This window comes from Plecotus auritus (assembly GCF_963455305.1).
Source record: "Plecotus auritus genome assembly, chromosome: 5".
NCBI lineage: Eukaryota > Metazoa > Chordata > Mammalia > Chiroptera > Vespertilionidae > Plecotus > Plecotus auritus.
The window spans coordinates 11,864,501-11,891,889 of record NC_137776.1 but is presented as its reverse complement, the minus strand read 5'-3'; the positions used below and the strand labels follow the sequence as shown (position 1 = coordinate 11,891,889).

The 27,389-nt window shown below is 38.2% G+C and overlaps 1 protein-coding gene across 1 annotated transcript in view; it reads right to left on the bottom strand.

Annotated features, from left to right (window-relative positions):
* The window catches only part of NBEAL1 (neurobeachin like 1), a 130,980-nt gene that overhangs the window by 54,968 nt on the left and 48,623 nt on the right, over positions 1-27,389 (bottom strand). The window contains exons 17-31 of the mRNA XM_080671263.1: positions 26,420-26,723; positions 23,421-23,506; positions 22,135-22,224; positions 20,494-20,662; positions 19,921-20,054; positions 19,353-19,512; positions 19,143-19,245; positions 18,075-18,231; positions 16,427-16,585; positions 12,632-12,791; positions 9,624-9,712; positions 6,822-7,397; positions 6,262-6,437; positions 2,278-2,431; positions 1,846-1,974 (exon numbers count right to left, since the gene is read on the bottom strand). Of these exons, the coding sequence (XP_080527389.1) occupies positions 1,846-1,974; positions 2,278-2,431; positions 6,262-6,437; positions 6,822-7,397; positions 9,624-9,712; positions 12,632-12,791; positions 16,427-16,585; positions 18,075-18,231; positions 19,143-19,245; positions 19,353-19,512; positions 19,921-20,054; positions 20,494-20,662; positions 22,135-22,224; positions 23,421-23,506; positions 26,420-26,723 (2,646 nt within the window). The remainder of the gene's footprint in view (positions 1-1,845; positions 1,975-2,277; positions 2,432-6,261; positions 6,438-6,821; positions 7,398-9,623; positions 9,713-12,631; positions 12,792-16,426; positions 16,586-18,074; positions 18,232-19,142; positions 19,246-19,352; positions 19,513-19,920; positions 20,055-20,493; positions 20,663-22,134; positions 22,225-23,420; positions 23,507-26,419; positions 26,724-27,389) is intronic.

Genomic DNA, 27,389 nt, shown 5'->3' with positions numbered 1-27,389 from the left:
TAAAGTTGTGGTGGCTAATTAATCCAACATCCATTCCACTCCTCTTGTAGTCTGCAAGGACAGGGGAATGATTCCACCTCTAGTTCCAATAATAGGTCCTAAAGGTTAAAAGCCAAACTTCCAACCCCTTGCCACAGTGACTAGTTCAATCAACTCATGTCATTATCTTTGTCACAGGGATTCATTCAGGAATAGCCTTATCAGTGCAAGTTCAGAACTTTTTTTACATAACTGTTAAGAAATGTGAAGGGTCTCAGAATTGATTTCACCTTTAAGCTAATAAGTTAATCTACCATAGTTTCATAGATACTGGCAGAAGACATTAGACTCCTGGGTCAGAAACAAAGATCTGCAGCATTAGCAAAAGCCAGAATATCAGTATTTACCTTGGTTCCCCCAACTGCAGTTCCCACGGTGAGGGATGAATAGGACTAGATGATGCCGGCACACACCATTGTTGCATTATAAGAGAGGAACCCCGAGCACAGAGAACCCAAATCTTTTACATGTGGTAGTAAGTGTGCCTAAACTTTGCCTGGCAGGGAGACATTATCTTTATTATGCTGGACAGTAAGCAAACCTGCCTTTTGCTCTGGAGGAAAGACATGATCTCTGCTTTCCAAAGCTGTTCACTATACATGCATCCTCAGAAAGACCATTCATAACAAAAGCATCCAGGGTCTCTAGTTATAAGATATGCAGAAACACAAGAGACCCATGAAGAACTGTCTACCAACAGTGACGGTAGGAAGAAGCACTCTCTTACTCTGAGTATGAATAAGGAAGCACGGAGCCCCAGGAGCTGTTGGCAACCATTCTGTGACAATAAGAGCAGCCAAGCTTAGGACCAAAGGGCATGTGATGGAGAGCAGTGCTGCAAGAACAGCAAATAAATGGAACTGGAGCCTTGACTGAATCATGCCTTGAACTCATTTGAACTATGGAATTTTCAATTACATGAGCCAATTAATCTTAAGAAGTCAGTTGGACTTGATGTTTCTGCTATTTGCAATCAAAAGCATTCTGATACATAAAGGACAGGTACACAGGAGACCAAGTCCTTGATCAGAATCTAATCACCCTGCCCTGGTCAGGTAGAGCTCAGTTGGTTAGAGCATTATCCTGATACACCAAGGTTGCTGGTACAATCCCTGGTCAGGGCACATACAAGAATTAATGAATAAGTGAAACAATAAATTTATGTTCTCTGTCTCTCTCTCAAAAATGCTAATACTTGGTAGATATTCAGTAGGTGTGTGATGAATGAAAAAATATTAAATAGAATATAAACTGGATTAGTGGATTAGTAGAGTAACAGAATATGATTTTGAAATGAACAACTTAAAAAAATAATTTGCCTAGCCCATCCGGTGTGGCTCATGGTCGAGCATCGACGTATGAACCAAAAGTCACGGTTTGATTCCTGGTCAGGGAACATGTCAAGGTTGTGGGTTCAGTCTGTTTCTAACTCTCTCTCCCTCTCCCTTCCTCTCTGAAATCAATAAAAAATATATTTTAAAAGTAAATTTGCCTAAACTGAACATATATAAATAGTCTATGCAAGCAGTATAGCTTCTAGCTTCATTAAATATAGATATGAGCAATGCCTTCTAATATAAGCTACATATAAATACTTTAAAGGGAAACCTTAAAAATATACCGAGTCATAAAAATCAGGAAAAAATAATTAGCTGACTCTCAAAACTGAAACAAGAATTAAATCACAAATATTTTGGAACTAATTTAAAAAATTAAAATACTGAAAATATATTATCATCTAGTTATCACACAAATAGTTCCTAAATTGCTTGCAAATATAGAAAATGTGTAAAAGAATTGACAAACCTGCAAATTACCCCTTCCAATAAATCCTAGAAGCAACTGGATTTGAATTTGAGAGAGTTTTACCCATAATGGACTTTCAGAATACCACACTGACAGACAGTCGAAGAGCAGCATCATATCCTCTAAAAGCTAATGCAAAGGAAGAATTGAAAAAGAAAAACATTCAGTTCTTTAATCTGATGATGAGTTTTCCCCAACACTAACACAAATTATAAATATCTCAAAACTAGTTCAATGTACAATTAGTAAAAGCCAAAAGACATATCCTAGTAACAAGCTAACAAAATCTGTGACTATCATATCTTATTCATGTTTATTGCATCTGATTAAATATTAATACTCTGAAAAGAGGGGATACAAAATTTGTTTGAAGTTCTTAAAAAAGAGTCTTTCAGTACCAAAGAAATAATTTCAAAAGAAATATTACAATACCTTCTCAGTCCATGTGTTTGAATTAACTAGTCCCTCTGACTGCAGAAAGTCCTGTACGATCAGCATGAGTCGGAAGGCATTTTCAGCAGTAACTGCATTAGTTTTTGCTTCTCTGTTTTCTGTGACTGCCCATTCTAACATTTTCTGCAGCAAACTAAGTGTAAAACAGTCCTCTTAAAACCATTTTAAACTTAGAAAAATAGTAGCATATTTTTAAAAAAGTTATTATTTACTAAGACTGTACCTCCAAAGATACACTACCACTGGCAGGTATCACAGAACACTTGGATAGAATCTACACTAATAAAAGAATAAGATGCAAATTGACCGTAGCTTCGTGACATCCACCAGCCAATCAGGAGCGAGGATGCAAATTAACCCAACAAAGATGGCGGGGTTAATTTGCATATGCAGGAGCCGAGGGGCTGGGGGCAGGATGTTTGCATCATCGCCATGGTGACGATGCAGGCGTTCCACACTGCCCCAGACACTCCGAGCCTCTGGGCAGAGTGGGAAGGCTGAAAGGCGGCTTTGGGCCAGAGCAAAAAGGCAGCTCCGGCCGGAATGAAGGCGGTGCCAGCAGCCAGGGGAAGGAAGGGCCATTCTTGCATGGATCTTCATGCATCGGGCCTCTGGTTTAATAATAATGAAGCAACTTTTTAATCTCTGGAGTATTTTTTTTTAAAAATTAACTTTAGAGCAAGAGGAAAAGAGAGGGAGGGAGGGAGAAGGAGAAAAACATTGATCGGAAGCCTCCTGCACGCATCCCAACTGGGGATCAAACCCACAACTTGGGCACGTGCCCTGACCAGGAATCAAAAACACAACCCTTTGGTACACAGGTCGACACTCCAACCAACTAAGCCACACCAGCCAGGGCTGGAGAATCTATTTTTAATATACCTAATACTAAATGGCAAAGTAAAAGTTACCTGTTGACTATTAAAAAGCTATGAAAATAATTCACATTCAAGTCTCCATGAAATATTTAAAACTTTATCCAAAGCTGAAATTGTTAGGTTAGAAAAGAAAGCCTTATTATTCCTTATAGTGGGTCAAGCTCTGTGGAAAAAAAAGAATTTGAGAGAAACCAAGATGGCGGCATAAGTAAACAGCTGAACTACTGCCTTGCACAACAATTTCAAAACTACAACTAAAAGTCAAAACGGACATCATCCAGAACCACAGGAAGGCTGGCTGAGTGGAAATTCTACAACTAGAAGGAAAGAGAAAAGCATACTGAGACTCAGAGGAGGTGCGGAAGTAAAGGCAGAGGCACGAAGGCTGGCAACTGAGTACACGGCTGGCTTTCTCAATTGGGAGGGAGACAAAAGCTCCCGACTGCTCTGAACTCCAATTCCGGGCGAGACTCTGGGGACCCAGACTCATACAGGGAGAAACTGGACTGTCTGGCAGCGGGTGAAACTCAAGAGCGGCTTTCTCTCAGAGGTGCTCCCAGCGATTACCGAGGGACACTGAGACCCAGGGGCCTCTTAGGGCAGGGCTGACGGGAAGCCATTGGTGTTTGCTCCGCCCTAAGATCCCGCCCCATGAAGCCATTGCTGCTTGCTCTGCCCTGAGACTCTGCCCCATCCAAGCTGAGCACAGAGGCTTTTGCATATGAATGGCCTGGTCCTCTGAATTCTAAACTTACCTAACAAACTGCAGCTGAGTCAGAGAGACCCAGAACACCCAAAAGAAGGCCCAAGGCCATGCAGCAGCTTGCATTGCTTCACAGCTGGGCCTCATCTGGGCACCTCCAAAACCCAAACAAAGAAGAGGAATCTGCAGATCTCTCCGTAGCTCCTGCTGGGTGGCCTCAGGCAGAGGCTAAATTAGCACCTCCTTGGAGATCCAAGAGCCAGTGTACCCAGGGGTCAGAGTAGGACCATCCAGATTATAACTCCTCAGATCCATAAGGGGAACACTCAGGGGGCAGACTCAGTGAGCACTAAGGCCCCACTGAAGCAAGTCTTGTCTTAAAAGTGTGTCTCCAGCACAGAAGTTCTCCCATCATAGACACAGCTGATCCTCACAGCCAATTGGCCTGGAGGTCAAGTCCTCCCAGTGACACCAGCAACAATCAAGGCTTAACTACAACAAGACTGTGCACACAGCCCACAAAGGGGTGCACCAAGAGTGTCCACCTCAGGTAACTGGGGAGGCTGAGACACTGTGCCCTAGAGGACACCTAGCACACAAAGCCACTCTATTAACTCAGGGAAGCAGCCAAAACGCGGAGACAAAGAAACAGGTCACAAATGACAGAAATGGAGGAAAGCAAACTACTGGATATAGAGTTCAAAACCATGGTTATAGGTTTTTCAAGAATCTGATAAATTTTTTTTAATATATTTTATTGATTTTTTACAGAGAGGAAAGGACAGGGATAGAGAGTTAGAAACATCGATGAGAGAGAAACATTGATTCAGCTGCCTCTTGCACACCCCCTACTGGGGATGTGCCCACAACCAAGGTACATACCCTTGACTGGAATCGAACCTGGGACCCTTCAGTCCGCAGGCCGATGCTCTATCCACTGAGCCAAACCGGTTAGGGCGAAACCACCAATAAATTTAGTGAGACCCTCGAGGATATGAAAAAGGACCAACTAAACATACACTGACTGAAATAAAGAAGAATATACAGAGACCCAACAGCAGACTAGAGAATCGCAAGAATCAAGTCAAAGATTTGAAATACAAAGAAGCAAAAAACACCCAACTAGAAAAGCAAAAAGAAAAAAGAATCCAAAAATATGAAGATAGTGTAAGGAGCCTCTGGAACAACTTCAAGTGTACCAACATCCAAATTATGGGGGTGCCAGAAGAAGAGAGAGAGCAAGATATTGAAAACCTATTTGAAGAAATAATGACTGAAAACTTCCCCCACCTGGTGAAAGAAATAGACTTACAAGTCCAGGAAGCGCACAGAACCCCAAACAAAAGGAATCCAAAGAGGACCACACCAAGACATAGCATAATTAAAATGCCAAGAGCAAAAGACAAAGAGAGAATTCTAAAAGCAGCAAGAGAAAAACAGTTAGTTACCTACAAGGGAGCACCCATATGACTGTCAACTGATTTCTCAACAGGCCAGAAGGGAGTGGCAAGAAATATTCAAAGTGATGAACAGCAAGAACCTACAACCAAGATTACTCTACCCAGCAAAGCTATCATTCAGAATTGAAGGGCAGATAAAGAGCTTCACAGATAAGAAAAAGCTAAAGAAGTTCATCACCGCCAAACCAGTATTATATGAAATGCTGAAAGGTAGTCTGTAAGAAGAGGAAGAAGAAAAAGGTAAAGATAAAAATTATGAACAACAAATACATATCTATCAACAAGTGAATCTAAAAATCAAGTCAATAAAAAAATCTGATGAACAGAATAAACTGGTGAATATAATCGAATCAGGGGCATAGAAAGGGAGTGGACTGACAATTCTCGGGGGAAAGGGGCGTGGGGGGTGTGGGAAGAGACTGGAGAAAAATCGTACACCTATGGATGAGCACAGTGGGGGGAGGGGTAAGGGAAGAGGGTGGGGTGGGAAACAGGTGGAGGGGAGCTATGGGGGACAAAAAGAGGAACAATTGTAATGATCTGAACAATAAAGATTTATTAAATTAAAAAAAAAACACGAAAAAAAAAAACACTATTGTCTTCCCTTAGCATGGAAACCCTCAAACATGGACAAGACCATAGAACACAAACACCAAGCGCTTTGATACTGCAGAAAACAATTTAAACAACAGGAAATATATAATTACTTAAAAAATTAATTTAAGATGTAAATCTCTTCACACTGGAACTAGTTTTGATTTCTCTCTAGATCCCAATAGAAGGGCAATAGCCAAAAAAGGGGCTAAAAACAAAGTTTCTCCTTTTTTCTACATCCACTGAATACTGGATAAATGTTCAATAAAATATTTTAGACTCTGGTTGACTCCAAGACGAGAGGGGAAGTCAGCAACAAAATGCTTACATTAGTTTTATTTCATCTGATGGTCGAAGTAGCTCACTGGATATTACTGATTTAGTTAGTGCTGAAAACACTTGTCCCCGTTCAATCCAAGTATCATCATCAGACTTTTCTAGTCCTTTACACATTACATAGATCAAAATATTTGTCAGTAATTGAAGAAGCTCCTCCTCACATCTCTATAAAAAATATAAAGTAATATTAGATTATTGAAAGAGTGGGTGTTAAAAGTACAGAAGAACCATCACATATACTGACTGTAATCCTTTAACATATTATTTAAGTGCCTGGATGAACCTGGAACTTTATTAGTATGTCCTAGAAAGATACAAGGATAAGTAAGACACTGGCTTTGTTCTCAAGACAATTTAGTGACTTACAGGTTTCTAATATCTGAGATCATGAAACTTAGAACCTGAATACAAAAATGGAACTGTTAGTAATTACACATTTCTAAGGATTAGAAGTATACAGGCACTCCTCAGGTTATGTCGGACTCGACGTATATCATTTAGTAGACATATAAAATTAAAAACAGCATTTGGACAAATAAGATATTTTACCTCTTGGCTTTCAAGTAAAGAGAAGTCATCACTAAAGCCCGTATCATTTGTGATGCTGCTTTCTTTGTCAGATTGCACAGAAAATGATTTAGTAGACTCTATTGGGGATGGCGTGCTAGGCAAGCTATCTGGCATTTGACTGCCACTATCACTCAGTTCACATGAGTCAATTCCACTAAGATCTAAACTCAAATGTGAAGGGTTACTGTGCCAGAATTCTTCCTGATTCTCTGATTTGAAAGACAATTCTCCCACAGAGCTATCTTCTTGAAATAATGGTGTGTTTGAATCTAGAGAATGTCCATCCTCCAAACTCCATTGATCAGAAGACACATTAGCTGAGGCAAAAGAGTTGATTTTTTCATCGTCTGTCTTTTCATCAAAGTTCCTCTTGATATCTTCAGCTGATATATTTTTATCATTGTCTTTCATTAAAACAGCCCTATTGTGCTTATGAAAAGTATTTCCACTTTCAAAATTTGCTTTAACAAAAAGCCTAACTAAAGTGTCTTGCCAACCCACTTGTTGAGAAATTTGATGTGCTGCATCTGGCTGGGACTGTAAAATCTGTAAAATCTGCAAAGAGATTAACAAAATTTGTCAAAAAGTACACAATCCTTTACATCAAAAACAATTTCTTTTCAGTTATTTTAATGACAAAGTAACTTAATGAGAAATTCTCAAAAGATTATGTTTGTAACTGGATTAGAAACTATTTGGAAGGCAGATATTACGTTTGAAACTAATCCACATTATTTCATTACAGAGTCAAGATGTACTCAAATATTTATTGAAAGATAAAGAAAGATAAATAATCCTCCACATGTCAACACACTCGTTATTCATTTAACTTGGTCTCAGAGAAAATATAAATAAAGGTATATTTAAAATTTAGTAAGTTATATCCTCCTAACTATTTACCATGAGCCTATTATATTTGTTTAGCAAATATTGAACATCTATTATGTGGCAGGCACAGTCCTGGTACTCAGGTTAGGGGAGTAAATAGGACAAACAAGACACTTTGATAGAACCGAAGGGCCTCAAGAATAATGTTTTCCCATCTCTTCTTTTTTTCCAGGCAAAGTTGATGGTTGTTTTGACAAAAACATTTTTTTCATTCACTCTATATTGTGGAAATAAAACTAAACTTTAATTCCAGAAAAACTAATTTTAATAAAATGGAAGCTGCTGTTTAACTAGAATGAGAAATTGAAATTAAAGAGATGTGGCAATGTGTATGATCTCCACTCTCTAACTGATTTCACTGTTTGGGAAAATAAAAAGTTCTCAAACACTGTCAAACTTAGGTAAGATCCTTAAGACATTTTTAACACAAAGCCAATAAACTTCTATGTAGATAAAAGGAAATTTGGCTCCTAGTGTTTAGAGTATCTCTTTTATCAGAATTTCTAACTCTGACAGGTTTCACAGCAGGAGATGAATAATGTTGATAGGAATTTCAATAGTAATAGTTCTAATATACACTGATGCTGATATAGAAAGTAATAAGGCACAATGAAAGGTGGAGTTTCTTCACTAATGCTATCAATCAGTGAGCTACCATTATTCTAAAGGTGCAGTATACCAACTCTTTTTTCTTCCAGATTAAGCTTTCCTTGGATAAAAACTAGATCACTCATTTATGGAATATAATGAACAGCATAAACTGATGAACAAAAACAGATCCAGAGACAGAGAAGCATCGATCAGACTGTCAAACTTCAGAGGAAAGGTAGGGGTGGGTGGGGGTAAAGGGGTGAGATCAACCAAAGGACTTGTATGCATGCATATAAGCCTAACGAGGGCATGAGTGAGGGGGGAGGTAGGGGGACAATGGGGGGATAAGGACATATATGTAATACCTTAATCAATAAAGAAAAAAATTTTTTTAAACTACTAAAAAAATCACACACACAAAAACTAGATTGCATGGACAGCTGTTTCTAATTGCTCACTAAAAGGATAGGATCCATTTTCATGACCTGTTTCAAGAACAATATGGCAAAATCCATCAAAATGTAAACTGTAAATACCCTATGACACAGCAATTCCATTTCATGGATTATGTACTGCAGATGTATCACCACAAATAGATAAAGATATATGCAAAAAAAATGTTCTTTCTAAAAGTTTATTAACATGAAAAAAAGAGGAATCAACCTAAATGACCATCAACAAAAAACCAGATAATACTTAATAACCCAAACTGAAAAACTAAGTAGCCATTCAAGAGAAAGATATATATCCACATTTACTGATTTACTGTGACCTAATCAGGAAAAGAAAAGCAAGGAAGCAAATTAAATGCTAGACAGGTCAGTGGTTCCCAGTGGAATAGAGAGGAGGTTATAACTGGAAAGAAATCTCAGGGGATAACTAATTATTAAATTAGTTAAAGGTTAAATGAGTGCACTGAAGGCAAATCATTGTTGGAATAGTCATGAACAGATTATAGAAAATTCTTTCCACAAAGTTCTAAGTTTCAGAAACTCGAAAATATAGTAAACGTATTAGAAATGGTCATAATCATTGAAAGTCCTTAATAAAGAAACTACTCTATGGCTGTAAACTTTTGACTCTGAAAGGGCGTATTTCCAGGAGCCCATGTAATGAGCTCAAAAGAACAAATTCATATGCTGAATGCTTGTACATAAAGTTAATTCACATCAAAAAAGGAAAACATAAAATGTCATTTATAAAATAACAGATATTAAAACTTACATCTGGTGCAAAACACTCAATCTAAAAGTTATTCAAATGACATTGCTATTTTTAAAGTCTATCTTAAAGTTTACTAACCTTTCTGCAAATGACCACCCTGACGTTTATGTATGTTCTGTGAGATATATGTACCACAGATAACAGATCTTTGAAATTAATAGCAGGATCTGTGGTGGGAAAAAAGAAAAGTTCAAATTAAATTCCAGAGATAACCAAAGAATTGTAGGTAATAGTTATATAAATGTTGAAATAACTGCTTCATTTTCATTTTATCTTTTGCTGTCAACAACAAATGCCCTTTTATTTTTTCCAACTTTATTAAGATATCATTGACATAAAACACTGTATAAATTTAAGGTATATAATGTAATGATTTGATGATGTGTGTATATATTGTGAAATGATTACCACAATAAGGTTAACACATTCATAAACTCAGTTACCTTTTTTTGTGTGTTTGGTGAAAACATTTAAGATCTGCTCTCTTAGTAAATTTCAAGTACACAATATTGTTAACTATAGTTACCATGCTGTACATTAGATGCCCAGGACTTACTCATAACTAAAAGTTTATACACTTTGACCACTTTCACGCATATCACCCCCCTGCCCCTCCCTCAGCCCTGATAACCGCCATCTACTCTGCTTCTATGTGCTGATTTTTTTGGATTTCACACGAGATCAGACAGTATTTGTCCCCTGATTTATTTTATTTAGCAGAATACTCTCCAGAGTCTTCCTTCCTTTTTATGACTAATATTTATTGTGTATATTTATATATAACTTGTCTTCTCTACCAATTCATCTGTCAATGGACACTTAAGATGTTTCCATGTCTTGGCTATTATGAATAATGATGCAATGAACATGGGGGTAAAGATTTCTTAGAGATAGTAATTTCATGTCTTTCGGATATATACCCAGAAGTGGGATTGCTAGGTCATGGAGTAGTTCTATTTTTAATTTTCTGAAGAACCTCCATACCATTTACTACAGTGGCTGTACCAATTTACATTTGCACCAATAGAGCACAAGGGTTCTCTTCACATCTTCACCAGCACTCCTCTCGTCTTTTTGATAATTGCTATCTTAACAAGTGTGAAGTGATATCTGTGGCCTGATTTGCATTTCCCTGATAATTAAGGATGTTGAGCACCTTTACATGTTCCTGTTGGTCATTTGTACATCTTCTTTGGAAAAATAGCTATTCAGGTCCTTGATTTTTTAATTGGATTTTTTGCTGTTGACTTGTACAATTTCCTTATATATTTTGAATATTGACCCTTCATCTGATTTTTACTTGCAAATATTTTCTCCTCCTCTGTGGGTTACCTTTTAATTTTGATGGTTTCTTTTGCTGTGCAGAAGCTTCTGTGTGTTGTAGTCCCACTTATTTTGACATTTTTTTGCTGGAGCTTTTGGTATCATACTCAAAATACCACTGTCAAGACCTATGATAAGGAGCTTTTCCATATGTTTTCTTTTAGCAGTTTTATGGCTCAGGTCTTACATTTAAATATTTAATCCACTTGGGCTAAATTTTGTGAACGATATAAGATGGGGGTCCATTTTCATTCTTTTGCATGTGGATATTCAGTTTTGCTGACACCGTTTATTGATGAAACTACTTTTTCCCACTGAGTATTATTAGACACCTTGTCCAATATTAGTTGATTATATATGCATACGTTTATTTCTGGGTTGATTCTGTTCCTTGGTCTATGTGTCTGTTTTTATACTTGTAGCATATTGTTTTGATTATTATAGATATGTTTAAATTTTACAAAGACAATAGGTTTAGAATGTTTGACAGCTTCCTGAGTAAACTGTAAATAATAATTTGTTTCTTTTGATTGCCTGAACATACTGTCCATACTACTTAGGTCTTATACTATTACTTATATTTTTAAGTACATGTTTTGTCTTATCAGCAAGATGGTAAACCACTCAAGACAAAGACCTTATCTTACCTTTTGAACCCCCTGTATCTGATAATTTTAGTTTTTAGTATGTACTAAAAAAAAGGTTTATAAAAAAAGAAAAATCTAACGTTTTAATTTTGCCTTTAACAATTTAAGCTCCAAAAAGAAAAAAGATAAAGTATTTTGTACATATTTTCTCTAGTGTTCATTTCTTGTTATAGAGACTCAATTATTTACTAATCAGTCAGTCAACATTAACTAAAGGCCTACCAAGTAAGGCACTGTGTTAGACCTAGGAAGAAAATAAGAAAAAAGGCACAGCCGAAACCGGTTTGGCTCAGTGGATAGAGCGTCGGCCTGCGGACTGAAGGGTCCCGGGTTCGATTCCGGTCAAGGGCATGTACCTTGGTTGCGGGCACATCCCCAGTGGGAGGTGTGCAGGAGGCAGCTGATCGATGTTTCTCTCTCATCGATGTTTCTAGCTCTCTATCCCTCTCCCTTCCTCTCTGTAAAATATCAATAAAATATATATATATAAAAAAAAAAGAAAAAGAAAAAAGGCACATAAGAAACAGTACCCAAGGAAAACCTTGCTGAATTAAATAACAGGTCATTTAAGCCCAGCCAGTATGGCTCAGTGGTTGAGCATTGACCTATGAACTGGAAGGTTGTGGATTAATTCCTGGTCAGGGCACATGCCCAGGTTGCGGGCTCGATACCCCCCAGTAAGGGGTGTGCAGGAAGCAGCCAATCTTTATCTCTCATTGATGCTTCTATCTCTCTCCCCGCCACCCACCCGCACCCGAAATCAATAAAAACATTAAAAAACAACAACAGGTAATTTAAAAAGCAAGCTGAGGAAGGAGGGAGAAAAACCTCAAGCGGGGGGGGGGGGGGCGGGATGACAACCATCAAATACATTTATACTACTATGAAGAACATCTCTTAAAAATAATCAGGATTGCCCTGGCTGGGTGGATCAGTTGTTTGGAGCATTGTCTTGTACACCAAAAGGTTTCGGGTTTGATCTTGGTCAGGGCACGTACAGAAGGCAACCAACCCCTTCCTCTCTCTCTAAAAAAATCAATGAAAAAATATCCCCTGATGAGGATTAAAAAAAATATATTTTAAAAATATCATCAGTACCATTACCCTTAGTCATACCTGTATTTATGATTTGATTGATGAGGTTTTTAATGAGAGAAGTATTAACAGGTGTTTCATTTAGAAGGAGTCCCAATCCTGAATAGCCAACTTCTCTGAGTCGAATACGTTGTTTACTTCGTTCATAAACATTTGTACATTTCAACATTTGTTCCATAACCTGGTCACAAGAGTAATAGAGTCTCCTTAATATAGAGAACTGAGAACAGTGTGCCACAGGTTAATATTGAATAAAATATTGGTGTGATATGTTTTTTGAAACATAATTATATTCCTAAGTATAAAACTGTCCCCTCCCAAAAAAAACCTCAGCACTAATAGGGAGGAGTGCTCCATATCTCACCATCATCCAAAAACAATTGAAAAATAAATTGGACTAAAACAAATCTGTGTTAGAATAATTAATATGTTTAAAATTCTAGTTTACATGTATTTCTTAGCAGATGAAAGGATTAATTTAAATTTTCTTTTAATGGCTAAGGTATATAAGGAAACAAACCTTGTAACTTGTAAGAGGAATAAAAATGTGTTCTCAAAGAGAACAAAGATCGTCTAGATTAATCTAGTAATCCGTTTATGTAGCAGTTATCAAAATAATTTGTATTAACAAAGAAACAGTTTGCAAAACAACCTATCTATATGCTAAAATAGGTAGTAAATCAGCAACCCCATACTTCTTGGAGATCAACATTTTTCAAAAAGAGAAACTGAAACCATATATGGAAAGGGTAATCCTATATAATAAAAGCCTAATATGCTAAGTGTCCAGTCATCCAGTTGGCTATTCAACCAATCAAAGCATAATCCTATCTAATAAAAGAGTAATATGCAAATTAACCATCACTCCGATACACCCACAAGCCACGCCCACCAGCCAATCAGGAGCGGATATGCAAATAAACCCAACCAAGATAGCTACAGCCACAGAGAGCAGGAGGGAGGATTGGGTTTCCCCAGCAATGGAGGAAGCCAAGCTTTCCGCCTGCCCTTGCTGGCCTAGGCCTCCACTCAAGGCTACAAAGTTTCAATGATAGAAGATACATAAACCCAAACAGAAATGGCGGCAGCCACGGAGCTGGAAAGAGCAGGCTAGGGTTGCCCCGTGATGGAGGAAGCCAAGCTTTCCGCACACCCTGGCCGGCCCAGGCCTTGCTTAAGGCTACAAAGTTTCAATTATAGAAGATACATAAATCCCAACAGAAATGGCTGCCGCCATGGAGCAAGCAGAAGGCTTGGCTCCGTTCCAGGCTACAAAGTTTCAATTGTAGAAGATAAATAAATCCCAGATACCAGGGCCTCCACTTGGGTCACCAGGGGACGTGGCCGGCCTGCAAACCACCACAGGCCCCTCGCCCAGGCCGCCCCACGCCCCAACGGAACCCCCACCCTAATCCGGGACACCCTTCAGGGCAAACCAGCTGGCCCCCACCCATGCACCAGGCCTCTATCCTATCTAATAAAAGAGTAATATGCAGATTGACCATCACTCCAACACACAAGATGGCTGCCCTCATGTTGTCAAAGATCCTATCCCCATGTGGACACAAGATGGCCACCACAAGATGGCCTGCAGGAGAGGGCAGTTGGGAGGGACCAGGCCTGCAAGGGAGGGCAGTTGTGGGCGATCAGGTCAGCAGGGGAGGGTAGTTGGGAGGGACCAGGCCTGCAAGGGAGGGCAGTTGGGGGCGATCAAGCCTGCAGGGGAGGGCAGTTAGGGGTGACCAAGCCAGCAGAGGAGGGAAGTTGGGGGCAACCACGCCTGCAGGGAAAGGCAGTTGGGAGGGACCCAGGCCTGAAGGGGAGAGCAGTTTGGGGGGGGGGACCAGGCCTGCAGGGGAGGGCAGTTGGGGGTGACCAGGCCTGCAGGGGAGGGCGGTTCGGGGAAAACAGGCTGGCAGGGGAGTAGTTAGGTATCAATCAGGCTGGCAGGGCAGCGGTTAGAGGCAATCAGGAAGGCAGGCAGGCAAGCAGTTGGGAGCCAGCAGTCCTGGATTGTGAGAGGGATGTCCGACTGCCTGTTTAGGCCCGATCCCACCGGACATCCCACGAGGGGTCCCAGATTGGATAGGGTGCAGGCTGGGCTGAGGGACACACACCCCTGTGCACGAATTTCGTGCACCGGGTCTCTAGTATACTAATGATATGCTAAGGCCACTCAACAGCTCGCTATGACATGCACTGACCACCAGGGGGCAGACGCTCCGACTGGTAGGTTAGCTTGCTGCTGGGGTCCAGCCAATTGGTACTAAGACAGGCCGGACATGCCCTGGAGCCCTCCTGCAGTCCCTCCCTGGCTGGCCAACCTCCCAGGCCCTGATCTTGCACCGGTGGAGTCCCTCGGCCTGGCCTGCATCCTCTCACAATCTGGGACCCCTCAAGGGATGTCAGGAGAGCTGGTTTCAGCCTGACGGCAGAATGACTGGTTGCTATGTTGTGCACTGACCACCAGGGAGCAGACGCTCAATGCAGGAGGAGCGCCACTCACCAGAAGCCAGGCTCATGGCTGGCGAGCGCAGCAGCGGTGGCGGGAGCATCTTCCACCTCCACAGCAGCCTCTCCTGCCTCCGCGGCAGTGCTCAGGATGTCCAACGGGCCTAAGCCGTCAGTCAGACATCCCCCAAGGGCTCTCAGACTGCAAGAGGGCACAGGCCAGGCTAAGGGACCCCCCCTGAGTGCACAAATTTCATGCACCAAGCCTCTAGTCTTGAAAATAATATGAAGAATCCTTCCAAGGCCATTTTTTAAAGAAATAACATTTAATCTCATCTCCACAAAGGAACACTTGTATGGGCAGATGCTTTGCAGGGGTCCTCAAACTACGGCCCGCAGGCCACATGCGGCCCGCCAAGGACATTTATCCGGCCCGCCGGGTGCCACTGCCTGTCCTGCTTAGCAGCCAACTTGTCCCGGGCCCGCAGTGCGCATAGGAATTTGTTCATAGTTTTTTTTTTTAACTATAGTCCGACCCTCCAACGGTCTGAGGGACAGTGAACTGGCCCCGTTTAAAAAGTTTGAGGACCCCTGCTTTAAAGAGTGGCTTCATGGGTCACCACAACCAATACGCAAGAGACTATATCAGACCACTTTTTAGTGTACCTTTGTTTTCTAAAGTTTAGGGATTTCAAACAGGCAATCCAAGTATGACCCCATAAGTAGACTTTATAATGTAACACTAATGCTATAAAAGGAAACAACTGTTGTAAGGCAATTAAGCATAACGAACAGGAGAATAAATCATGTAAAAAAAAAATAATGTATTCAGCAACAGAAATATGACTGACTCTGCTTTTAGTTAAGAAAAAAAGGTGTAGTGGGTGGCTTCAGTCAAAGTTCAGATTTTGGAATATTCTAGAGTGTTTAATAAAACAGGTTCTATTTCTTTGACAAGACAAATTACAATTTTTCTGCCTGAGTTTCTTCATCTGAAATGTGGGGATGAAAATAATATACACTTCATGAAGTTGTTGCAAGTGCCTGACAAATAGTGAGTGCTATATAAGGTTAATTATGATCTGCCATATAGACCCAACACAAGTGAAAATGGACATGAGAAATTTTATATTGAGGATGGTATAACAAAGTACATTTTCCACTGAAATGATTGATAAGATTACAATGTAACTAGCTTTTTAATATGCAAACAATAAAAACATGGAGAATATATATCAAAACAAATGTGACAATTTATAATTAGAAGTAGATATAAAAAAGATTTACATTCATAAAATGCATATATTCCAAGTAAATTCATATACCATAACTGTCCCAAAATATAAAGACATCTGAAAAATGTACCTTAAAAATGATTTCTCTTAGTCTGTCAGAGTACTTCTGATTTAAAAGCAAGGCATAAAGTATGTCAGCATTTCCTGGTTCAAACAGCAGTAAAAAAAGCTGACCTCTAGTTGGGCTGGTACGCAGGAGACTAAAGAGTATATCCAAAATTCCAAAGAGCTTTTAAAATCAAACAACACAAATCAAATGATCACACTCAGATATGGAAGCCAAATAAAATCATAAACCACAAACAGTTATTTCACTAAATCCAACATACCCTAATATTCTAGCTTAACTGAACTGTCTGATGTCTTCTGAACCTGCCTTTCACTCCATTATGCCTTTTGGTTTATTCCACTTCCTTTTGTATATCTTCTCACAGCCACATTTACCTGCTGAACCATACCTATTCCGCTTTATCCATATGAAAGCAATCCCTTCCATAAAGCCTTTCCTGGTCTCTCACCATGTAATACTCTTGTATGAAAACCTCATAGGACTTTGTTTCTCTCTTATAGATGTTATCATGCTCTTTTTTGGTTTGTTTGTTTCATAATTATTTATAAGCTTTTCTTACTCACCCCTGCCTCCATTAGGCTAAAAGTAAAAATGATAATTGGTTCATCAATATAAACCTACAATGGCTGGTATTGTTCTATACAGAGTTAAGTTTTCAAAAAGTAATTCTTTGAATTGGCCAAGAAATTTTTATTAGCAATGAATCATAGCAGGTGACACTAGAACTAACATTTAATAAGATGGCTACTCATTATTCTAAATGATGAGAAGCTTTTCAAGTAGTCCAACCTTATAGGGAAACTGCCAAAGTTCACTTATCTATATAATACCAATTATAAAGGCATGTAACAATTGAGTACACAATGAGTATTTCATGATACAGGGAAAAATATTTAAGTCAACATAAATTAAAGCGCCTCAAATTTGATGCTGAGCGTGGGATAAAAAAGAGCACAGAAACAGCAGTAAAGACATTTGGTTCTTCTAGTCCCAGGTTTATTAGCTGTGTGACAAATTTTTAAGTCTCCTAATCTTTCTGAACATATATTTTCAAATGTACAAGTGGGAAGAGTAATTCCTGATCTGTATATTTTATACAAGTGGTTCTCAAATTCTACCATGTACCACAATCACCTGGAGAGCTTGATTCAGTAGTATCTTTTAATTTATAAAAAGTTCCCAGGTAAAGCTAACTAAACATTGAGAACCACTGTATTAAAAAGTAGTTCTGAGCTATAAATAAATAATGTATATAAAATTATTTAAAAATAGAAATACATTTACAATTTACTTTGTGCAAAATTTTTATGAATCTATGTTAAAGTCATGTTAGAAATCTGCCCAGTAACTCTGATGATAGGTAAATATACATTATGTGACCTTTGAAAATAGGTTCAGAATTGCCAGACAAAGCAACTATTTTCACAGCCTACTTTCTAGTTTATTAAAATACTTTATTATACTGACATCTAGTTTATTAAACTTTCAGTTAGGAGATAAATTTTACTTATTTAACAGCACAATATTATACGTGACACTATAAACATTTTACTGTTAAAATGTTTATTATACATATATACGTTTAAAAGATGATGATACAGAAACTTAAATGTTAAAAGGAAAAATCAGATCATCTTGGGCATAATACCTGTTCTTCTTCATTAATAGCAGCTATGTAACCCATAATACTTTGTATCTCTTCATGAGTTCCACCTTTGCACAGAAAATATTTAATTAGTCCATACAAAGAAGTCCTTATTGTCCGAATATCATCTAGAGACAGCTCACTATATTTACAATCACTTCTGAAAGAAAAAGTAAAAGTGCAAAAATTGAAATTTAAAATTCTTATATTTGTATATCCTATATAATAAAAGGCTAATATGCAAATTGACCAAATGGCGGAATGACTGGTCGCTATGATGTGCACTGACCATCAGGGGGCAGACGCTCAACACAGGAGCTGCCCCCTAGTGGTCAGTGCACTCCCACAGGGGGAGCACCACTCAGCCAGAAGCTGGGCTCACAGCTGGCGAGCACAGCAGCGGTGTCGGGAGCCTCTCCCACCTCCATGGCAGTCGGACACCCCCCGAGGGCTCCCGGACTGCGTGAGGGCACGGGCCGGGCTGAAGGACCCCCTTGAGTGCACGAATTTCATGCACTGGGCCTCTAGTTTTTACATAAAAAATTAATTTATAAAAGATGTTTCCATGTTATTAATACTCATTAACATAATGTTAGTAACCAATGTTACCCCAATAAATTTAATTTAAAAAAATAAAATCTATGGTATCTTTGGCTTCTTTTTCTAAATAGGAAACCTTTTGAAGTTAGGAGTTTCAATGACAAAGATATTAATGTATATATTATGCAACACTCACTATGTAGAAGACACAATACTAAGTGCTTTATACATTATTAATTCATTTAATTTAATCCTCAAAACAACCATAGGATATCTCAGTTTTATTATATCCTTGTCACAGAACAGAAAACTTAAACACAAAAAAGTTGAGTAATTTGCCTACGGTTAGTCAATTAATGAAACAGAAGATTCAAACCCAAAGTATATGATTGTTTTTCATTTTGACCTCCACACTATCCTGCTTCTCTGAAGTTGAAGGATATTAGAATTGCTGGAAAATAAACAACCTAGATATTCCAATCAAGTAGCAGGAAGAAAATATCAAACTGAGAAGGCATAAGGACATCATACCCATAATAAATCCTAAGGGTATCTAGGAGAAACTGCACACCATACTTCTTTCTGAAAACTCTCCTGCTGTCTTTGATGATGGTTGAAAGATACTGTATATGACCTAAAACAGAAAGTTCACTCTTAAATGATATACCTATCATAAAGTCATATATGTAGTTATAAATTTCTAAAACAACTATAAAATTATATCTAGCAGCCTGCTCTCACCGATTCTAAAGGGAAAATCTCCACGGTTCCAAATATGAAAGTCAAAAAGTAAATACTGATACATTTGTTGCAGGAGCTGCATATTTTTCTCTAATGATACTTGTTCAATTAGTAATTGAATTGCCATCAATACATTAACATCCATCAAAGTGCTTGGCACCTGAAATCCAAACAGAAAAGGTTTCTGTAAAGCTCAGTTTAAATAATTAATTAAGCTATAATTTCAAGTAATTTATTCAGAACATCTACTAAATATAAAAATGTTGATTAGAAAAACGTGAACAACTTAAGACAATTTTTCTGAAGTAATGCTAGAACATATTTTCCTACTGTTATGAATTAATCACATATCCCAAATAACAAAGGTAACAAACAAGGTCCTATTATGTAAGATAAGTAATTCTTGTATAAGGTAATTTAATGATTATTAAAATCTACTTGTGAAATAAATTATATGCACTAATATAACAAGCTGTAACAGTGTAATTTAAAATATATTTACTTATTGGGAAGACTAACTGCTCTTTACAATCACCAGCCACATCTACATAATGTTAGACTAGCTCACCTTCTGAAGTAAGGCACCAAGAGTAGCAACTCCATGGGAGTGAATAAGATTGTCCTGGTTAATAGGATGTCTTTGAATCAAGTGTTTCACAATCAAGATAAATGTTGCAACTAAACTTCTCTCTAGTCTTGACTCTGGAATTGTGAACATGCCATTAATTATCATAATTATTCTAATCACTTTATATCATATTTTCTCTATCATAATGACTACTGTAACATACAAAGAATCCGGTTAAGAAATTTGCCTCCTAAGGTCACTTACAGAACTCAAATATCAGAGAAAGAAGCAAATGCATATTGTATACTTATATGGACATGTAAATATTTTCTCTACCATAAATTTAACACTGTTGTCATATTTCCACTAAAAGTACAAACTTGGGATAAGAGTAAAACCAACATCTTAAGTCTTCTGACTAAAGTATTATGAACTTTCTGAACATTAGTAAAATTAGGGATGGGTTGCCTCAGCTACAAATGGTTAAGTTTCTTCCTAATAGATATCTTAATCTATTTTCAATTAATTCTCCAATTTTTCAATGACTATTTTGTATTAATTTCATCTTAATACCTGATGTCTTTGTGGAGGTCGGTATCACCCAATCTCCTTCTACAGGTGTTATCAATTCAGAAACTGTTATTTCATTTATTCCTTCCGGAATCTGTCCTTCACTGAAGTGGCTAATTTGTTCCAACAGAGGAAAGAGTACATTTAATCCACCTATGCAGTTTATGATGTCCTGACAAAGAAAATTATATTTTAATCTTTAAAACAAGGACAATTTTGTCATTTGATAACTACACAGTATGTATGAGGTTATAATTTACTAAATCTTTAGGCAATGTATGGGACAATCGAAGCTACAGGAACCCTTGTATCGGCATATGCTTTAAAGAGCAGCCTTAGAAGTCACCATCATCAATACTCAACAGAGACTAAGCCAGGTCCTTTTTACTGCACCTTCGTTTTCCAAAGTTCAGGAATTCCAAACAGGCAATCTAAACATGACCACATGAGTTGACTTTATAATGTAACACTAAGGATGTAAGAGGAAACTGTCACAAGGCAATTAGGCATAATGAACAAGGGAATAAATAATAAAAAAAGAGAGAGAGAATATATTTGACAGGAGAAATATGACTGACTCCTCTACTTTTACTTAACAAAATAGGTGGAGTAGGTGGCTTCAACCAAAGTTCAAAGTGACTATTTTAAATAGCTTAACAAAATTAATTCAAAATCCTCTGACACGTTACTAATTTCTCTGCCTCAGTTTCATCATCTCTAAAATTAGGATGATATTAATTCCCACTTTGTAAAGTTGTTACAGGGATTAAGTAAGCTCGGTGCCTGACAGATAGTGAGTCTATATAACCTTAGCTATTAAGAATTGCTAAAATGTTCTAAACTGCCATGTAGACCCAACTACAGTTTGTATACAACCTCTTCACATTTACAAGCCTTGTAAAACCAATCTTACAAGTGACAGCCAAAGTTAACTTATAAATTGGTAAGCATATCATAAATCTTACTATGCTGATATCTGTTCTTAAAAGTCAAAGAGAAAAGAAGATTTATAGCCCCTTTGGCATGGCTCAGTGGTTGAGCATCGACCTATGAATCAGGTCACGGTTCGATTCCCGGTCAGGGCACATGCCCAGGTTGTGGGCTTGATCCCCAGTAGGGGGCGTGCAGGAGGCAGCCGATAATTGGTACTCTCTCATCACTTTGTTTCTCTCTCTCTCTCCTTCTCCCTTTCTCTCTGAAATAATAAATAAACAAGTAAATAAATAAATATTTATACCACAGAAATAACATGAGGATTAATACTAACCGATGGATTTATTTTTACACAGGAAGAATTATCCTAATGATTTGTTCCACTGAAAAAATAAGCATATTCAATTGGTGTTAAATTGACCAGAAGGGGTTGAAATCTGCCACATAGTTTTAGGGATTAAATACCTTAACAAGTGGAGCAATTAATTAATAAGATAGTATATTTTTATCATGAAAATTGTTAAGCTAACGGCATAGTTTAAAACCTGAATTTCAAGCAAATCAGTCATTCAACTACTTATTTGTTCATCCTGCAAACATTTTAACGGTGACTTATTATTCAAATAAATCTGGTGGTGCTTAAATCATAAACCCTTCTACAGAATCAGTAAACTTACAAAATATGTTGCCTACCACTTATCATTAACTTACCTTAATGTCCCAGTTTACTACTTTGTTTCCTGTTAACCTTCCATGCAAACAATTAGTAGATAAATCAAGACAGATTGAATTTTTGCAGGCCTAAGAATAAATAAATAAAAAACATGGCAAACAGCTAAGCACAATGAAGACAAAACATAACTTTAACTATAGATGGAACATTTCATCATAACTTTAAAAGGTATATAGCATAGTCAATTATAAGATGCCTACAATATTAAGTTTAGTATTATTAGTCTCTGATTGTTTCTTCTAAGAATCAGGGACTAGATTCTAAAGTACTCATCAAATGCAGGTCACTGCAGCTTGTCATCTGACAGATGAGCTATAGCTAGAACTTACCACTCACCAACCACATAGTTTCACTTTTTTTTTTCTCTTTTAAACCATATATGCAAGAAGACTTTTTTGCCTTTTTAAAAACATTGATAATTGGCAAATTTAGGTGAAGAGTATACAGGATTTCACCTTACAAATTCTCTCAAATTCTTTCAAATTCTCTCTAGGTTTGAAATTAATCAAAATAAAAAGTTAGGGGAAATTCCAACTGGTAAGTAAATTTTATTAGGCCAGATATAACAAATGAGTATTCAAAGTAATAAATTATGGCCAGAAGACTAAACTAGAAGACTAAACTAGGAAAAAGTTCTATAATGTATAATCTAACACAGAAAAAGCATTTTCTTGGTCAATGTAACATTGAATATAATGAGGGCAACTGATAAGTTTGTTTATGCAACTTCTCCCTTTTCTTTCTCCCAGCTCTACCTTTGATCTCTTTCACTTGGTCCTTGCTGACTTTTTGTCCAAGGAAAAAATGACTAAGCATGGTATGCTTACAGGTGGTTGCTTTTTTCTCCATCCTAAGTAAACATTTCCTTTTTTGTTTTCGTTTTCTAACATCATATTTTAAAAATTAACAAAGCAAATGCTGAGCAATTCTGTTTTCTCGCTCCTTCCAAAAAAGTAGGAAAAAAAAACATTTAAACAGTTTCATTTACTGAAGTTGATTCATTTGTACAAATTCCCATTACAGCTATTCCTATTCATACTATTGGGATGACTAATGATCACTTTAAACTGTAGATGAGAGGTGCAGGTGCACCTTTATTTTTAATGCTTCTCATCTTCCTTTGAAAATTAATAATTTTTAATGGCAATTCAAGCCCCTTCTCAGTTACCCACTGAAATGACAAAAGAAATTTAAAAAGGAATTCTAGTTCATAGATAGCATAGTTAGTTACAACTAGATAAACAATCCATGAATTTACTCTGACCTTTGCAGTGTAGTGAAGGAGGACATTACCAGGCAGGTCCACCATGTCAGACTCTTGAAACTTCCAAGGGCTTAAACAGTTTGGACCTAAAAATTATTTATACACACACATACACACACACACACATATCATTGAATAGATCTGGCCTCTTCGGTTCTGTGTAATCAGAACAAAATTTTAAATTGAGCTGTTTCAAGCTACTCATATAACACAGTTAAAACACGCTAGCCAAAATGTACTTTTTTTAAATATCACTTATAATATATCTGAATAGATATCATAGAAATGGATTAACAAAAGAGCAGGACAAAACTCTTTACTAATAAAAAGATCAAATCATAGAAATGGATTAACAAATGAGCAGGACAAAACTCTTTACTAATAAAAAAACCAAATCAAATCAAACAAATACAATTAAAATTGGTTCCATTTTACATTAAAAAATGGAGGAAACAGTATTGACCATTCCACTTTAATGAGGCTGTGATGAATCTGGTATACTCATGCATTACTGGTAAGGACTGTATATATCTTTTGGAAGCTGATTGGGTAATATGTATTGAAAGCCATAAAATACACACTTTGAATATTTATCCTGGAATTTTATCATAAGTAAATCCGTCAAAATAAGAAAAAAACAGTAAGTACAACAGTTCATCTATACTAATAATAGCCTAGGGCCGTCATGACCTAAATGATCAGATGGACGACCGGTGACCAGGAAGTGCATTCTCAGTCCCTCCACCACGGCCCAAAAGGCTGGCGGCAGGAGGGGGTGGGATGGCGGGGCAAGGTGGGCATGGCGAGGTTGTTAGCCTCCGGCTGGGGCCAGGCTGGAGACCTAATGACCTCGCCGCTGCTGCGGCAACTGTAGAACAGGCCCAGAGAGAGAGGCAGGTCCTGATCAGCAGCTGCTGCGGAGGCTGCAGATCAGGCCCAGAGATAGGCCCAGAGAGAGAGACAGCTGTCAGCGGGGCCGTTCTGGATTTCCCAGAAGAGCCAATGGCTGCCTAGGAGGCGGAACTTTTGACGCTGACTGGCATAGAAAACGACCAATCAGAACCAAATCTGGGTGAACTACAAGGAGCCAATGGCTGCCTAGGAGGCAGAGCTTTTGACGCTGACTGGCATAGAAACTGACCAATCAGAACCAAATCTAGGTGAAGTGCGAGGAGCCAATGGCTGCCTAGGAGGTGGAGCTTTTGACGCTGACTGGCATAGAACCAACCAATCAGAACCTAATCTGGGTGAACTGCAAAGGCAGAACCTAAGGTGGGTGCTGAGGAGGGGTTTTAAGGGCAATAGTTGTTTGGTGTAAGGTGTAAGAAAGCGGTTCAATTTTTTAATAACCGGTTTGGCAGTACAGTGCATATGGCTGACTATCAGTCCAGATATAGGGATTATGTATTTTTGTCTGCAAAGAGCATCTCCTCCTGCTGAAAAAGACTACCCCCCACCATTTAAGCAATCTTATACTATATAATCTATCTATATTAATAAAAGGGTACTATGCTAATTAGACTGGGTCGACCGGCCATCTTCCAGATGTCCAACTTCCTTCCGGACAAAGCCATGGTGGTGGGGACTGAGGCAGAGGCAGTTAGGGGCGATCAGGCCAGCAGAGGAGGGCAGTTGGGGTCGAGATCAGGCTGGCAGGGGGATAGGGGCAATCAGGCCGGCAGGGGAGGGCAGTTGGGGGCGACCAGGCCGTCAGGGAAGAGCAGTTGGGGCGATCAGGCTGGCAGGGGAGGGCAGTTGGGGGTGATCAGGCAGGCAGGGGAGAGCAGTTGGGGGCGATCAGGCCAGCAGGGGAGGGCAGTTAGGGGCGATCAGGCTGGCAGGGGAGAATAGTTGGGGGCAATCAGGCTGGCAGGAGAGCAGTTAGGGGTGATCAGGCAGACAGCAGAGGTGGTTAGGGGCAATCAGGCAGGCAGGCAGAGGCAGTTAGGGGCGATCAGGCAGGCAGGCAGAGGGGTTAGGGGCGATCAGGCAGGCAGGAAGGTGAGCGGTGAGGAGCCAGTGGTTTGCGAGAAGGATGTCCGACTGCCGGTTTAGGCCCGATCCCACAGGGATCGGGCCTAAACCAGCAGTCAGACATCCCCCAAGGGGTCCCCGATTGGAGAAGGTGTAGGCTGGGCTGAGGGAACCCTCCCCTGTGCACGAATTTTGTGCACTGGACCTCTAGTATTGAATATTTATGTTTATATCAATATTCAAAATTATAAACAGCCTAAGTAAATCATGCATTATGAATCCAATATAATATGCAGCAATTAAGAACAATCATTACGAACACTGTATTACAATAATTATTATTTACAAGAGCAGAATTATAAGTAGGAAAAATTATAAGAACAAAATCAAAACTATAGAGCTGTGATAATTGCACTAAATGACTTATTATTAATTTGAAGTTTATTTGGATTATAATGCTCAACTTCAAATACTTTGGTGAGTTTTAAAGTAATGAAAAGGTTCTAAACTTTGAGAGTTTGGACATTTTCATTCATCTCAAATCTCCCATGTAATCTAAAAAAGAAATTTTGATAAATAATAAGGTATTCTACAGAGTTAATATACATGGCTACTTAAGGTTTAACTCCTGAACAATCTACTAAAATACAGTTATAATTTTGAAAATAACTATAATGCAATTATTAAAATAAGAATGCTATGTAATATACTTGAAAGTTAAGAAAGATCTTAAATATTATTAACACATATGAAAAACTGTAATTCTGTGAGTGAATGGAGGTGTTAACTACCACAGCAATCATTGTGCAATATATACGTGTATTAACTCATCACATAGTATACCTTAAATGTACATATGTTATATGTCAATAACATCTCAATAATGCCAAGCGGGGGAAGTATGGTGTGTGGGAGGTTTTGTTTTTTCCTTCCCTTTAAGCTTCAATTAAAACAAATATACCTTTCAGACTTAGGCAACAGAAAAAACTAAGTTTAATTAACAGTATGAATGTTAATATACGCACCTGCTAAATATAATGCCTTCACCTGAGGAGGCTGTATTGCTTCATAGAAGATGATAACAGACCCTAGCTGACCCTCCAGAGATGTGGGGCATCCCCATTCACTGTCCTGGGTTCCCGCAGATATCAATTTGGTCATCAATTTTGATTTTTCAATTGTTCCTCCCCAGGAGGCTGATGACAGAATTCCACCAAATGATGTCCGATGAGGGGTAATGGGAGAAGAAAAAGGTGGATCTGGGATTTGGGATGGTGGAGGAGTGGTGGTTCTTTGCCCAGCTGAACCAATGCAGCAAGAAATAAAAGGCTAAAAATTAAGAAACAAAACAAATTACACTCTTTTAATTAAATTTCTATCCTCATATTTAAAATGAAACAGTACATAAAATTAAGCAAATAAATACATCTGCTGGATCATGAGTGTGTACGCATGTATACACATAAGAGAACATTACAGATGTTACCTTAGACCTACTTGATTTGGATGCGTTACTTTTATAATCTCACTTTATATACTTTTGCAAATTTTTAATTTTTAATGAGGGCATATGAACAAAATTTTTAACTTTACTAAATTATGAAATAGAGAAAACTCCTTTTCCCCCTTCAAATTTATAAACAGAGAATTATACATCAGTAAAATAATGCCAATTATAGGTTACCCTGAAATCGTCATTGAGATAAACAGCAACAAGAAATTACTAGAATACTAGGACTCGGGAAGCAATCTAATCCATTCCATTACCTTCAAAAAAGGCCCTTTCAAAATTATCCAAATACTTTCAAAGAAATTTTGCACTAATGTTCTTTAAGAGTCACCCTAGAAAATAAATTCCAACTATAATGTGAAGATGTAAAGTTTCTTCATTATTTTTTCAAATTCACTGGAAAATGAAACAAGTTTATCATAACAGTTTGTATTTCATATAGTTGGAGAGCTTTATTAAAGGATCCTTTGCTCTGCTTTCTTCAT